General features: G+C 36.2%; 2 protein-coding genes across 2 annotated transcripts; one reads left to right on the top strand and one right to left on the bottom strand.

The window, feature by feature from the left end:
• Positions 1 to 6,612: 6,612 nt before the first annotated feature.
• On the top strand, positions 6,613 to 9,689 carry LOC137725625 (pentatricopeptide repeat-containing protein At4g18975, chloroplastic-like). Its single transcript, XM_068464378.1, has 8 exons — positions 6,613 to 6,715; positions 7,069 to 7,257; positions 7,514 to 7,585; positions 7,718 to 7,818; positions 8,014 to 8,110; positions 8,239 to 8,382; positions 8,914 to 9,126; positions 9,274 to 9,689. The coding sequence occupies exons 2-8, from the start codon at positions 7,198 to 7,200 to the stop codon at positions 9,484 to 9,486; spliced, it is 900 nt and encodes a 299-aa protein (XP_068320479.1). The 5' UTR covers positions 6,613 to 6,715; positions 7,069 to 7,197; the 3' UTR covers positions 9,487 to 9,689.
• A 269-nt stretch (positions 9,690 to 9,958) lies between these two features.
• Positions 9,959 to 15,842, bottom strand: LOC137725624 (subtilisin-like protease SBT5.6). Its single transcript, XM_068464377.1, has 9 exons — positions 15,599 to 15,842; positions 15,295 to 15,487; positions 15,016 to 15,204; positions 14,438 to 14,549; positions 12,024 to 12,588; positions 11,729 to 11,829; positions 11,103 to 11,460; positions 10,728 to 10,944; positions 9,959 to 10,631 (listed from the first exon to the last, which is right to left on the bottom strand). The coding sequence occupies exons 1-9, from the start codon at positions 15,668 to 15,670 to the stop codon at positions 10,093 to 10,095; spliced, it is 2,346 nt and encodes a 781-aa protein (XP_068320478.1). The 5' UTR covers positions 15,671 to 15,842; the 3' UTR covers positions 9,959 to 10,092.
• Positions 15,843 to 16,294: the final 452 nt, after the last annotated feature.

The raw sequence follows: 16,294 nt of genomic DNA, 5'->3' as shown, positions 1-16,294 counted from the left end.
GAGGAAGAGAAAGAAATGAAATGGGGGAATCTAATCGTAGCGAGTACACTTTGATTGTTAATTTGTGTTGTCAGATGGCGTCACTGTTTAAGGGACTGGCATTGAGTGCGGTCCCCGCCAGCCTTTTTTTCATTCAAATTAAATCCCTCTCCATTAATTTTTTTATTTAATAAAAAATCCAAATAATGATTTTAGATTGGATGACGATTTCGAGTCTTTTTTTTTTTTTTTTTGATTGGATGATGCTCTAAGCTACTCTAATTTATGAGAAAATACATTCGAACTTTGATGCTCGGGAGCAAATACATTGTCCCGGCCAATCAATGTAATCCACGTTTATAATTTGACGAGTCATATATTTTCAGTTTTTTAGCCAAAATAATTTCTGAGATTGGCATAACTCATCACTTTAGTCTTTGAGATTTGAAATCGATAGAAGTGATCATGATTTTGTCCACCATCAATTATTTTAGTCATTCAGTGAAAAATCTTCATTAATTAAGAACAATGACAAAAATACTATTGAAGGTGGACAAACTCAATAATCAATTATATTAATTTTAAATCTCAGAGAGCAAAGTGAGAAGTTATGCCAATCTCAGGGATTATTTTGGATAAAAAGTCTATATTTTCACCTTTCGCAATTGAAGCCTTGTAGTTTTAGTCCTTGTTGGGTATCAAAGCTTGAATTGATATAGTATGTTGAAGATAGAAATAAAAAATAGTGTCTTGAAAATAAAAGATGAATTACTCATTAAATACATTGTATCCATTAAAATTCACCAGAAAATAGTAAAATAAGAAAAATAAGTTTCTTTCGTGTCTCTAAATCTCCTCGTCATCCTCTCAATCTTAAAAATATTCACATCCACCTTTAATTTACCCTGCATATTACAAGTAACCCAATCCATTCCTCTTCCAAACATCCAACAAGTCTTATGTCACATATTTTTTTTCTATTTAAGAACAATAGTTTAGTTTATATGTTTATCTTCAACAAAATATAGTACGATGGTAACATATGTGAAGGGGATATATTGGCCTCTTAGAGATGTAATGTTTTTCAATTGCAACACTAAAAATTATAAGAACTGAAGTTGAACTTCGTCCAAATTCCGAAAACCAATATTATAGTGTGGTCGTTTTTTGTTACAAGACAAAAGGGTAGGGAAATAAATTGGTATCGACCTTGTCATTCACAAGACTCGAATTTAAAATCTCGTATTTACAAGTGATGAGAAGTACCACTCAATTATAGTCTTAGTTTAATTATTGTCATAGCCTTTCTAACTTCGTCTCTCATTCTATTACCTCACGGCTCTTCTCTTTTTCTTAGCTAATTAACTGCACATTGACTTGGTGTGTTTTTGGTTGCGGTGGGTTCCGTTTTCTACCTTCCCTTTTGGTCAAAATTTGAGTTTTTTGAATTTAAATTTGTACCCATTTGTTTCGAGCACGGATGCAGGGTGCTTGGGCAACAGTGCACGCATGGTCAACTGACAATTGGTACTGTAAAAAATCTTTTGAGACACACCTATTAATACTGGATTAATTTTTTACTTTCTGTTGAATAAAAACAGTAAATGCAGAATGATTATTTGGCTTTGAAAGATTTTTTTAGTGTGTTGGGAATATAAGAAGGAACACCATATATTATTGCACAACTGAAGTGATACTTGATAAAAAAAAAAACACTACTTCTTTATAACGTGGTGTTCTGCCAATGTTACGAGCACACTAAAATATCTCTCATTTGGCTTCATCGCATCTTTCACATGGTATGTAATGATGTCAATGCTTTGTGACGTGTTGAAATTTTGTGTGTGTATTGTAGTCACATCCTTATTAATTTCATAATATTACTACAATCTTTGGAATACTAATCTCGTATCTGATTATTGATTAATACAAAAGAGCGAAAATAAACTCCCATGTATAAGTCTTTAATCCCGTATCTGAATCAGTAGCAAAGTACGTTGCATTTTATGACGAGAAATAACAAATCATATTCGAATGACAATGTCTCTTTGTTTCCACTTGTTTTGGTTTTTAAGTTTCATTTCCATGAATTCGAGGAATATGTATGTGCGCGATGAATTTGATATCCGATTGTAACAAACTCGGTTGTAATGTTGTGGGTTTTACTATATATGGTTCATCATAAGGTTGTGGGGCTTATCTGGAAGTTCTTTTAAAACAATTAAAAGTGTTTTTAGAATAACCGAAAACAATTTTAATTCAAAAACACTTGAAGTACTTCATACAGAAAATACTTGATGTGCATTTTTAGAATTCATTTACATCTTTACTAAGAATTGATTCCTTAAAAATACTTCCAAACCTGTAAACGTCAAGATTTACCAACCATGGAAGCAAGAACTGTAGGTGAAACATAATTGCATGAAGATCGAATGAACGTTGACGTTCAAACTCCACCAAAAATGAAATATTCTACAGGATATTATTCATAAGAAAAAAAACAAAAAAAGAAGTACACAAAATTTGAGAGAGCTAGTTGGCAAGCCGAGCCAAGTTGCTTGCAGTAATCAATCAGCTTGCGGTGACTTGTGAGATCTGTACATTCAGCAATCATTGGGTGGTAAAAGCGTCGGTGTAAAGCTACGGATCAGCCAGCTCGACGCATCCTGCGGCTCATGCTGCGGGTCAGAGCGGGGCCCAGCCCACGAGAGCGTTGGGTGCGGTCCACCTAATTTATCCAATTATCGCAAAATGCGGCCTTGGGCATACGACAAAAACCACTGGAAGAGGGACACGTGGTGGATGGCATCAGCCGGACAACACAGGGTGCACGAGCGCGGGAATATGAATGATTGGTGCTTGAATGCCACGTTGACGCCGTTGCTTTCGTGTAATAATTAAGTAAGCAATCTTAGGACTTCTAAAGTGCCAAGTTTTGGTGTTGATGTTTAGGAAGCAAACAAAACCAATCAATCAAGCACTAGAGAATATGGACATTTAGGGTTTTTCCTTCGATGAAGAGTACGTTATCATCCTTTAAATTAAGAAAATAATTTTTAGCCAATATGATTTGTAAGATTGTTTATCGTCAATTTTTTAGTTTTAAATTTTTTTTATTAAGTTGAAGAAACCATCAATTCAAGAATAAGGTTTGTTTTGACAAAAATGCATTCAATTTAACGAAAATTTCTTATAAAATGACAAAATGATTGACGGTGTATAATTTCAGGGACCACTTTTATCGATTTTAAATCTCAAGAATTAATGTGAAGAGTAATCCAATCTTAGAAACAATTTTCAATAAGAAGCCTTAAGAAAATAATGAAGTTATTTTCATTTGAAGGTAAGAACACAAAGCTGAAAAATTATTGTAGCTAGGTGATCGTAATTAGGGTTAGATTAATGAACTAACACGCGCTATAGCTTTTATTTTTTTCAGGTAAAATCACATTATATGTAAACAGTACAGTGATTTTGCTTTCAAGTAATTAAGAATATTAAGTTAATTATGCCCTCATATAAACAAAATGTAAAATCACATCGTTTATAAACAAAATGTAAAATCACATCGTTTATGCCCTCGAGGTCTGTTCAATTTTCCCTTTCCCCTCATATAAACAAAATGTAAAATCACATCGTTTATGTCACATCCCGGCCCGGGCGGGACCACTTCCCGGGCCCGCTCCACCACCGTAACACGATATTGTCCGCTTTGGGCCCTGACCATGCCCTCACGGTTTTGTTTCTGGGAACTCACACGAGAACTTCCCGATGGGTCACCCATCATGGGAATGCTCTCGCGCACTACTCGCTTAACTTCGGAGTTCCTACGGAACCCGAAGCCAGTGAGCTCCCAAAAGGCCTCGTGCTAGGTAGGGATGAGAATATACATTTAAGGATCACTCCCCTGGGCGATGTGGGATGTCACAGTTTAGGCTCATTCCAATTTAATTTGTAATTTTTTTTTTCCAGTCATGAGTAAATTCGGACTTATGACCCTTTTCAGTATTGGGATGAGAAAACAACATTTACATCAAGAACCAGTTGATTCATCAAGCTACTCATACAATTTGAACGAAACTTATTTTTCCTTTTCTGTTTAATTCTTATTGGTAAGATTTTGCAAGTGGTAATGCATTTATTTTAATTTTACATGCTAACAAAACATAGAAAAGAAGAAATAACTGTAATTTCTTTCACAAATTGGAAGTAGGGTTTGTCTTAACTACTCCTTCAAGTACAACATTTTCCAAAGGGGATAAGGGAGAAAATGCTATATGAAGAAAGTAGAGTAATGCCAGAAGAATAAGTTAGCAAACAAGCAATAATATAATGCAGAAGTGTGCAAGTGTATGGTCCATGGGAGAGCTGGTTTTCCTTTGACCTAGTTGGATAGACGTACATATAACTCTTTTTAGTGAAAACGACGAAGCACGAGGCCTGGAATTTGAGTCTCTGGTGGTTTGGTATTGGTAGATAGATATTTTTATATGTCTGTTATACTGGATGAATAAGACTTCGATCTCATCTCTAGTGATGATTTTATTTAGTCAGTGTCATCACATAATTAAGACTCGGCGACCAGTTATGAATTAATCAATTTTTTTATATTATATTTGAAAATGTTTTTAAAATGACTGAAAATGATTTTAGAACCAATCTTTCAATGAAAAACGCAAGTGAATCTTGGGAAAACATTTAAAGCGCTTCCTAGAAAAAACATATATATAACTGGCGTTTCTTTCAGAAAGCACTTCAAGTTCTTTTGGAATAAAAAATTAATTGTTTTAAAATCAATTTTAGTCATTTTAAAATCACTTCTAAATGAGCCATAAAAATTAATTTGAGACCACAATTGAAAAATTAATTAAATTATAAAGTTTCCACAGCGGTGTGTTGCTGAAGTTGTATGCATTTATCTCTATGCCTTTTGTTCGATTCTATCCTTTTTTTGGTATCACTTGTATAGAAAAAAGATTAGATCACAATTTTCGGTCCATTTCGCAGAAAAGAACGAAAATTCAGCGATTTGAAACCCACCATAGACCCCATATGTGCTTACCTGTTGGTATACTTGTATAAAATGCTAAGTTGAAAAATAAAAAGAAAAAAAATTTGCAGTGGCCTTTGTAATTATTCTTTCCTTAGAGTTATGGTAATATAGATGGATACACAAAGATATGAGGAGGTATAATAATGAACATACATTATATTTGGGTCTCACCGATATTCTACGAAACCTTATGATATAGAGTGCATGTGATGTACAGATTTTCGAAGTTAAGTACAATTTTTTTCTTTAAAAAAAAAAAAATCAATCGGTGACTTTGCCACGGTAGTGCACCCTTTCAGAGGTCGAAAAGATTTGCATAGACACTTTAGCCTCCCCTGATCATCATCGTATGATTCACAAATATTTGGAATCAAACTTAGAACGTGCTATGTGAAATACAGGTCTGAAATCATCCAAACTACTAGGTCAACTGTGGTGACTAAATTAATAACAATTATTGCGGTTATGTTCAGCATACGTAATACTATGCTTTCACATCATATCATCCGATCTCGAAAAAAATAAGAACAAGATTTGGAGCTAGTTGTCACTAGTTTACAAAAGCACGCAAGCTAGGCTCAACTGATCATCTGAAACTAGTTGTTTTTCATAATTTGTTTTCATTAACAATAACAGAGCACGAAATTAGTCCCCCAAAATCTGGAACTTTGAAGACCTTTTTTCTCCTAGGAATTATATTTTAATAATTCATGAAAAGCATTGAAATTTTACTTCTTTGCTTTGTTTATTGGTAAAAAGGAATAGATTTTTCAGCGTACCAGAAACATAATACACTAAGCCTCATAAACATAATGTTCTTGAAAATTGTGGAAAGAATGTAGTTGATGATAAAAAATAAAAAAAAATCCTTGGGAGTCCGCTTGTGTTGGTCAGAGTAAAGCTGCAGCCACAGGAAGAGGATGGAACAACAGTACTACTTGGAACAACAATAATTCAAGATATAAGATATTGGCATAGTCAGGATCTCGCGGTGGTTACAATGGCCGGAGGATGGTGGTGGAACAACGGAGGTAGAAGAAGGAACAGATATTCAGTTCATGTTGGTTATGAAAACCTAGATTCATGTTATTGATAAGACTCAGAAAGCTGTGAAACTTGGAAGAATTTAGCTGTTTACACGATCGCTTAGTAACTTTATACTATACAATAAATATATTTCTGTTTTCAATCTTTTAAAACTTATGTATTCCTTTTGTTCTTTATTTTTTATTTTTTTATTTATAGCAATAGGATAATACAAAATGTTTTGCGTTACTAATTAGTTGTTACTCTTTGGTGGTATTTGACTATTTGTTATCTTCGATGTTTTTCGTTTGATAATTATTTCATTGTATTACTTTTATCAAATTTTTTTAGTTAAGAGTGCCTCTAAGAATCTTTATTAAGACATTCCCAACTCCGCTCATGTCAACATGACAACTTTTGCTAAATTATCGTAAATGCCCAACCACGTGACACTCTTAAGACGACTCCTAAGACTAGCAGGCTCAAATGCATATACAGGCCCATACTAACATTAGCCCACAAAAATGACAAATCCAATCCACTTGGAAATGGAAGTCCCCCTCTCTCTCTCTCTCTCTGTCCTTTTGCTTCTGCAACTTATGGCGTCCATAGCTCCTAACGCTTAAAACCCACTCGGAGATTCTTCACATCTGCAAGGTGTGTAGTGCGTTCTTCTCTTTGCTTTCGATTGAACCCATGTTCATGTTTACGCTTATGCACCTAATTATTCATTTTTATCTTCAATTTTGCTGAATTTTTCACTTCCTCTGAGCTTCGTTCTTAAAACCCATTACGAATATAATCATTAGGAAGATATTACAAGTTTTGATAAAGTTTTGCTGTTGTATGGTGACCCACTTGATCGTATGATTTCCTTTTTCATTACCCAACTGAGCTTTTCAAGCTCACATGGTTAAAAATCTGTTCTTTTGAATAAAATACCTGTTTTATTGAATGCTTATGTATTTGTTAATCCTGAATTCTGGAAAAAAGATTGTATTTTTATGCAGAAATTGGATAAGAAGTCTCATTCTATTTGTTTCCTTGTGAAAGTCGAATAAGAAGCTCTTCAATATAATCCTTGTGGACATTGCTGGTCCATGTAAACTGCTCAAGATATTGGAAATTAGAGAAGACTAATGTTTTTGAATTCCGGATATTGTATTCGATGTCAGTTCCCCTTATTAGGAATTGATCAGGTACACAATGAGTCACCTTATCTATGATTTTTCAAAGGGATGTGATATCCACACACCTTATTTTACTTCTCACACACCTTTTTAATTTTTGACCGTCGGATCGGATGAATTAAAGAAGATCAACGGACATAAATTATCAAGAGGTGTGTGAGAAGTAAAATGGGGTGTGTGGATAGCACACACCTTTTCGAATTCCATTCCGAGTGCTCCTTATTCTACTTGAGTGTTCAATCTAACTTCTCGGATGGCTCGGTAGATGAAAACAGGTGAAGCAGCTTTACCATCGGGGTTCAGCTTCTCTAATTGCAGAACTAGTCTCTTGTGGAAGGTAACTGGGTTTGTTGCTTGCTGTCCTCGTTGTTAAGGCAAGCTAGAAAAATGTCGTACATGTACTTTACCTCTTGCTAACTTGGACGTTTTCATTTAAGAGTTTCATCACTTTTCTCTTCTTTTCTTCTAGAGAAATTCGCTACTTCACGCGGTGGCTCCAAGTCCATTCAATATCAAGTGCTCCTACAAGCAAAGTAGAAAGCCTCTAACTAGTTCAAAATCGGTTGAGAAGTAGGTTTGCTATCTTTCCTTGTAGTAAACATCTGATGTTTTCATTGTTCAGTTGAATTGCTTCAAAGTACTGTTTCATCGTGCTTGATGACACTTTATTTCGATATGAATGTTTAGCTATAGCTGTTTATGAACATTTATTTGGTTTTAGGCTGTCTTAGTGCTTAAAAAAGATGTACTTTGCATGAAATGTAGGAAAATAATCAAGAAGGCGGGAAAGAAAGAGCACCACTTATGGCAAAGAAAAGATTCGGCCGGGTCTGGGCAAAAGGCACTCAATCTCGTTAGAATTGTTAAGTCTTTCTTCCGTTTCTTGAGTGTCATGTTTTTGCTTTTGCTCTTTCAAGCCTTATAAGTTTCTGAAACTATGATTTGGATCCTCTTTCTACTCTGTTTTCTTCATTAACATTAAGAATACAGGTTTCAAGTCTTCCTAATGAGAAAGAGACCATTTTTGGAGCATTAGATAAATGGACGGCTTGGGAGACAGAGTTTCCGTTGATTGCAGCAGCTAAGGCCTTGATAATCCTAAGAAAAAGGAGTCAATGGGTGCGCGTAATTCAGGTATGACACTTGCAGACTGTACTTCAGATTATGTAGAATTTATACCTATTACTTTAGGCGCAACCTGAACCTAATGACCGCCATTATCAAATTGCTTTCTAGATAATTAAAGCTTAGATGGATAAACAAATGGAAATTTCACTTTTGAATTTTTTTTTCAAATGCCATTGAATGTGACATACAAGTTAGCTTGGTTTAATATGAGACCTACATGATTCCTTTATAGGATAGCTCCATTTGGAATACACCTTAGCTTGGATCGCTCTGAGAACTAAATGCTTAAAAGCATAAATCTGCAAAAGTTCGCTTGACACGAAACTATAGATAATGATTTGACTTAGAGATATTCTTCAAGGTGGCTTTACGTGATTAATTTTGCCCGTTTAAGCCTAAATTAACCGTACAAAACCAGCTGTGTTAGTTGTTGGATCGCCTCATTTTTTAAAGTACAGAAAATGCCTTCTGCTCTAGCTATGTGACAGTGAAAATTGCTGGTTGTATTAAGAGTGGCTAATCCATAGTGGTGGTCAGGTGGCAAAGTGGATGCTGAGCAAAGGCCAAGGAGCAACAATGGGAACGTATGACACCCTATTGCTGGCATTTGATATGGATCAGAGGGTAGATGAGGCTGAATCATTGTGGAACATGATTCTGCACACGCATACGCGCTCCATCTCTAGGCGGCTGTTTTCTAGGATGATCTCTTTGTATCATCATCATGACATGCAAAGCAAGATAATAGAGGTAATTCGACAATACCGTGCCTCTAGCACTTTGGCATTTCCTGAGAAATTCGACAATATTGTACTGTGTTCTGTATCTGATGTCTGCGTTAAAGGTGAATAAGATTTCATCTTGGTGCTAAGATTTAAATCTCTCCTAAAAATTCAGGTATTCGCAGACATGGAGGAGCTGGGTGTAAGACCAGATGAAGATACTGTCAGGAGAGTGGCACGCGCTTTTCAGGAACTAGGGCAAGAAGAGAACAAAAAACTTTTCTTAAGAAGATATCAGTGTAAATGGAAGTACATTCACTTTAAGGGTGAAAGAGTTAAAGTGAGGAGAACTAATGCATGGAATGAAGATGACAACTTAGGCAACTAAAATTGGACTTGCTGGGATGCACAATCTAATCCTGGATTCCGTTTTCCCGTTCTCCATTTTGAACCCATAGATGAAGATATGTACAGATATAGGGTAAGATTCAATGCTACGTACTTGCTAAAGACGGTACTCAGTTGTACAATCTGATGGATTCGGTATGCAAATATGCATCCATTTTGTTAAAGTGATCATCTTAAATTTTTTGGATCTGGGTTCTCTATAGTAGTAGATTATCTTCTTTTAAATGCAGTAAATTGTTTGCAAATAGGTCATTTCCATTGTAGCTGATGAGTGCAAACCGCCAATGCAGCTGATACTTTTCTTTACAGTTTGACAGTGTTTGCTTCGATCATACACTCAGAATCACGATTGTTACTGAAGTTCTTCATTCTTTAAAGTCTGCAGATGGTAATACTTTCTTATTTTTCCAACTAAAAAAAAGATGAAATAGGTTTACGACTCCACAGAATAATATTATGCCCAATCCTTTTGCTCCGGCAACCCCTTCAAGTACTGCAATGTAAGAGTCCTCCTATCTCTATTTCTTTGTTCCTATGGTTTGGAATGACATCGAAATCTAAAAGAAATTAAAATGGTGGTGAGTTCTTATGCTAACGACACTGCAATAGGACTCCTCACAGTATACAACCCATCAGTCCATGTGTACCACCCAAAGACGTACTCATCTTTGCTGTGCTTACTAAGCACCTCTCTTCTTGCTTTAACTGTTATGGTGAAGCTCTTCTTCTGCCCGACATGATCGAAGAACAATATGCTCGGGGATGCCTTAATGGAGATTCCCAAAGGTGGTTTGGCTGTAAAGAAGTAAATGCTTTTGCTGTTGCCGACGTTTGTGACTGTCCTCTTGATGATCATTGCGTCCTTAAGTTTGGGGATTGCAATGGAAGGGTAGTTCAAGTTGATTGCTGCCGGCGGTGATGTTGGACACTTGAACATTGGGTCGAAGTCCTTGGCTCCTCCTATGCTGCAAATGTACTGAAGATAGTCTTTGTATGAAGCATCATAGACAAGGCCGGGGTCTGCTGCCTTCGTGGGACGAAAGTGGCCAGCCCCATATGCAAAGGGAGTAGCAACACTTCCTGATTCATCATTCAATGGCAAACCCAAGTTGTTCCTTATTCCAGCTGCAAGGCAAACAACAAAAAGTTAGAGACTATCAAACAATGTACTGGCTTTAAACAAGTGGGCCATGCCTCGAAATTTTGTGGTATTTAGTTTACCTGTGGTCATGATAGCAGATCTTATGGCAGCACCGCTCCAAGTAGGGTGGATTGCTTTGACGAGTGCTGCTGCAGCTGCTACATGAGGGCAAGACATTGAAGTTCCGGAGTATATATTATACTGAACAACTCGGCGATCTATACCCGACAACTTGGTTGGCGGATCAGCCTCAGTCCACGCTGCCAATATATTCAGCCCTGGAGCTGTGATATCCGGCTGCCAAGGTGAAGGAAGAGAGGTTTAGTTTCAAAATCATTAAATACCTAAACTTTAGTACGTAATAGTTTCTTTCAAACTGTTCCTTGCCAACATTAACAGTTGTCGGAGAGATTGCGCTAATTAGGTAACAAAAATAAATACGTCACGAACTTTACCTTGAGAAAATTAGGGTCAATGATATTGGGGCCTCTACTAGTAAATGCAGCCATGAAAGGAGCTGGCTTTCTATTCAACACAGTCCTTGCTGGTATAATAGTAGCCGTTGGAATTTTGGTAGAGTTGATGTATTGAAGAATTCTATTGGCATCTTTATAAAGCACCGAAGTGGCAGGAATAACATGAGCATCGCATGCAATTTCAACCCCATTTTCTGCACTGTTTCCTAATATAAATCCAACTCCTCCTGCCCTTTTCACTTCCATGCCTTTTACAACTCTCATCCCACTTCCTCTCATGCACAAAACTATCTTTCCCTTCACCTTCTCAGGTGAAAGAGAGCCTGGTAGGCATTGTCTGCAGCCACAATATTGAGTTTTTTCTACAAGTCATTAGCTAATTAAAATCACTATCTAACTACTATAACATAGATTAAGTGAAGAGAGATATGCATAAATAGAACCCATTATAGACTTTGAATTGTAAACAGAAACTGAGGAAATTCTAAACAGACTATAAGCCGTATATAAACCATGGTTAAGTGCCCTTTTATATGTGGTTTAGTGTCTTAAATCAGTTCTGATTGTGCATATTTTCTTTAAGTAAATCATAGAGTAAACTTTACCCTGCCATATCTTTGGGTACACCAGAGTTAATAACATCTGCAGCATATACTAAAGGGTACTTCTTATTCTCTTCCAGCTTGCTTGGTGTCACTGTTTCTCCCTGAATGTTAATTCAATCAAACATTTTAGAAAGTACCAAACTGTACTGCATGTCCTTATGGGAAAAAAAAAAAATTGCTTCCAGCGACAGTGATAATGAGAAGAAGTGCTTCCTACAAAAGTATTCCCGAAATGTGCCCTAACTCAAATGCTAACAAATCGTACTTTCCAATTATATGTAATCTTTTAAATTACCTCAATTGTGATCCCATTTCCAAGCACAACTGGCGCGATGAATGCCCGGTCGAGGCTACTAGCACCAACTGTGATGATCCATGGAGCTGAATTTACAAGAGTAGATGGGGCAGGGCCAGAGTTCCCAGCACTACATGCCACCACAATGTTCTTCTTTGTGGCATGCAATGCTCCAATAGCAATGCCATCATTGGTGTAATTTACAGGTTGGCTTAGCCCAACTGATATGCTCAGTACATCAACACCATCACCTATTGCATCATCAATGGCTGCAAGCATGTCTTCCTCAAAGCATGTGTTGCCGCCCACCTTGGAATGGCCTGGTATCGCCCAACACACTTTATATATGGCAAGGCACGCCAAGGGGGCACCACCAGAGGCGGTGCCTAGGGCAAAACCACCCAGGGCTGCGGCATTTGGAACGACTCGGCCTGCAATGGTTGAACTTGTGTGTGTGCCGTGGCCATCCATGTCACGCGGTGATCGGTAATCCTCCGAGGCATTTACTACATGGCCATAGTATTGCTCGTAACCTTTGAGGTAGTAGCGAGCTCCTATCAGCTTCCTGCGCAACAATCCATATCAGAGGTGAACTTGGGATCATTTACTTGTGAGTATAAGACTTTAAGCACAATGTTTGATTCTCACTTTGCAAGTTTCACTATAATGAAAACCCAAGTTCCGCACAAGATTTTATTTATATTAGTTAGATAGTAAGAAAATAATTCTACCAATTGGGTTTTGCTCCATGTAGTAATGAGTTAACCAATGAGTTTTTAATTATGATATGTTACATGCTTCCACAGCATGTATATGTACATGTGCATGCTATATAAAAGGTAGTAGGGATTTTTCATGTAAAAGGTAGGGATTTTCTATATGTGCATGTTATGATTTACCTAATGATCTATGTGTACATAATATCATTGAATAGGAAATATATGGGTCTTGTATGGTATTGTCTCTTATTTCTCCTATAAAAGTAGTAGGGATTTTCTATTTCAAGATAAAAACTTTTCATGCAATATGATGAGCGAGATAAGAAGACATATACACTCATATATTTGAGTACAAATGTAAATAAACAATATGTCAATCTTACTAGTACTTTAGTTGAAGATGATATAACAAAATAACTGTTGCGAACTTTGGGAAATCAAACCCAAAACATGGATTAAACATGTAATTTGGACTTCGTGCATATATAAAAGTCTATTTGTAGTCTGTCTTTATTAATTTAGTTGGAACACATCAGTATAATTTGTTGTACTACTTTTATTAACCCTTATCAGAGATATGACCTATAATTTACGTAAGCAACTTATACATTTTTTGTTATCTGTAGAAATATAAGTGTTCAATTTCTGGTACATGCAGTAACATTTGCAGTGTGAAGCTGAAATCGCAAAGGTGAGCACTGTACACACACCACCGAGCTGCCCAATTGCAGTCCTTCTCTTTTTGACAACAAGAAAAAGTTGAGAACTGTGCAACTGAATACTTGGGTTTAGGTCATTTTCCACAAAGCAAATAGCTAGGCTGACTCCAAATGCAATGGTCACAGACAGGCCACCAGATAACGATAAGGAAGTTCACAAGACTCGAAACAAAAGAATCCAAAAGCAATCAAATCAATTATTTGTTTGCAAACAAACAAGCTAGTGACCATGCATGTTTGCTGGGTCAGAAATTCTTTTATAACTCAATTGAAAGGAAAGAAGAGTGCAAATGAATCTACTGTTTCTTTGAACTGATTATAATTATTCATGTTTGCGTGATCCACAAAGTAAGAAAGTCAGAATCACATCGTGTGTGCAACTCATCTTAATAATTCTCCACTCCTCTTAACAATGGTATAGCTAGTGAAACATTTTATTTGTTATTTTCAATTTCAATCCTCACATGGAACATGACCTATAAATTGTAGGATAGATAAAATTAAGAAATGGAGTTGAATTTTCTAAAGTTTGTGATTTGGAATTTGGAAGGCATGCAGTGCCATGCTGGAGGGCAACTTGCTAATGCTTTTTTTGATATTGACATCACTACGGTTCCTTCTTGGCTCATTTTATATCCCTTAGTGTGGGGTCTAGCTAGTCCCCTCTAGGGTAAGGGAGATATTTGTATGAAATTAGATGTAACTCCATCGTCACGTATATCATTGATATAGACAAAAATATACACAGTCCATTTCATATAAGTTTTAGCTAGAGATAAAGATACAAAAATATTTTAGACTAAAATGTGTCCAAAGCGCAAAGCTAGCATTATGTAATGGTATTAAATCACTTCACATGTCTTGCTAAAAATTCTAATTTGCCTCACCAACACAGTTACCCATGCCACAAAATGGCTACATATATAATCAAAGAAAGTTGATGGAAGGAAATCAACAATTAAACTAACAAACTTACCTGTTACAGTGAGATGAATTAAAACCAGGTCCTGATTGGCAGATTCCCTTCCATGAATTTGGTACAGGCCCCATGCCTTCATCCCTAAAGCTCTTTGATTCTGGCCAGACACCTGATCATAAAATCAACAAACATCATCATCGCATGCATCCAATCATTCCCATCCCCTCCACTCAGTAGAGAATCTAACCTACAACAGGGATATCTCTTCACGTCCACAACAATTTGATAACGTGGTGAGTTATCGATACAAATTAATATACCTGAGTCAGTAACACCATATATTTTCTCTCAACCTGACACATAGTGTTGAAGACACAAAAAAAAGCAGACTATTTGGCACAACATTTTTCTCCATTAAACACAAAGTGATATAATAATACCAGTGACACAACATATCTTCTCATAGAATAAGTGCTCTAGACACAATAATATACAATATACCACCAATAATACATGCATGCATCAGATTTTTACCACCCCAGACACACAAGCAATCACATGTGAAACAGTTCAATGGACAGACAAACTAATATATGAAGTTGTTTGATAAAATTGATGTATTCTTAATTTCTTACCACTATCAAGGAGCCCAACTATGATGTCCTTGCCAAATCTGGCTTTGGATAAGAAGTCTCCTCCCATCTTGTTGTCCATCCAGTGCCTCTGTTCCTCTTCTAGTATGCCTGAAAACTCCCAAGACCTTGTGGTGTGCATAGAGTACTTTTTTGGGTGGCTAGCCCACACAGACACAACTTCTTCCAACTCTGCAGTTACCATTTAATTTCTGTAGCATTACAGAGAGAGAGAGAGAGAGAGAGAGAGAGAGAGATGATGTGATTGGTTTGGTTAATTACCAGATAGTTTGGAAGCTTCGTCCTTAGTGAGGACTGCTGCAAAGCCATTGATGCTGTGCTTGTAACTGTAAAGCAAAGAAGCTCTGGCATCTTCTTCTGTTTCTTTCACAGAGAGCAAATACGAGTGATGGATGTCCTCAATTTCATGGAGTGCTTTCTCTCCCCTGTGTTCTCCAAAATACACTATGTAGACCTATAGATACATACAAACATGTATATAAGTACAAATACATGTGTCGTATATACAAGAAAAGATACAAGAAATGGAAGAAAAAATAGGTTTATCATAGCCAAAGGGAATGACCTTTTTTTGATCTGCACATGAGGCTAAGAGAGGAAGAAGGAGAAGGAGAGAGAGGATGAAAATTTTCTCCATTGGTTTTGTGCTGAGGAGTTTAGTGGATACAAATTTTGACCCGATTAACAGTGTTTATATAGAAGTTTAAGATATAAATTGAATCAAATTCTTCTTTATTTCTTATATGTCAAAATCGAGGAGGGACCTAAATACATGGTAAAAATATGATATCTGATATATGAAATTTGGTGTGCAGATGGATACGTTCCTACTAGCAGTGGACTCTTTTAGACAATTAAATTGCTATTTTTTTTTTCAGTTACATTGAATTTTTTATTTATTTACAGTTGATTTTTTTTTAATTTACTTATGTTGGTTGACTGATAAAAAAAAGTCGTCAGAGCTTAATTTAGATTTTACTAGTATATGCCCACACATAAAGTGTGTAAAATTTTTTACGTTTGTTTTTAAAATTGAAGGAGAGAGGAAGAAAATGAGAAATAACATTGGAGTGGGGAGAGAGGTTTGTTTATTTTTTTTTTTAAAAAAAAAAATTAGAGAAGATAAAATCACTTGGAGGTGAGACTTAAACAAAAAACAACAAGTGATCTTTTACTATAGTGGTGGAAAAGAATTGAGCTCTTGGATGACGGTGTGGGTTCGAACTCGTTGGTGGTTAATCTAACATCTAATGTAACAAAA

This window comes from Pyrus communis, chromosome 2, assembly GCF_963583255.1.
Source record: "Pyrus communis chromosome 2, drPyrComm1.1, whole genome shotgun sequence".
Lineage (NCBI taxonomy): Eukaryota > Viridiplantae > Streptophyta > Magnoliopsida > Rosales > Rosaceae > Pyrus > Pyrus communis.
Note: the sequence above shows the minus strand (reverse complement) of the source record. Positions and strands in the feature narration are given on the sequence as shown.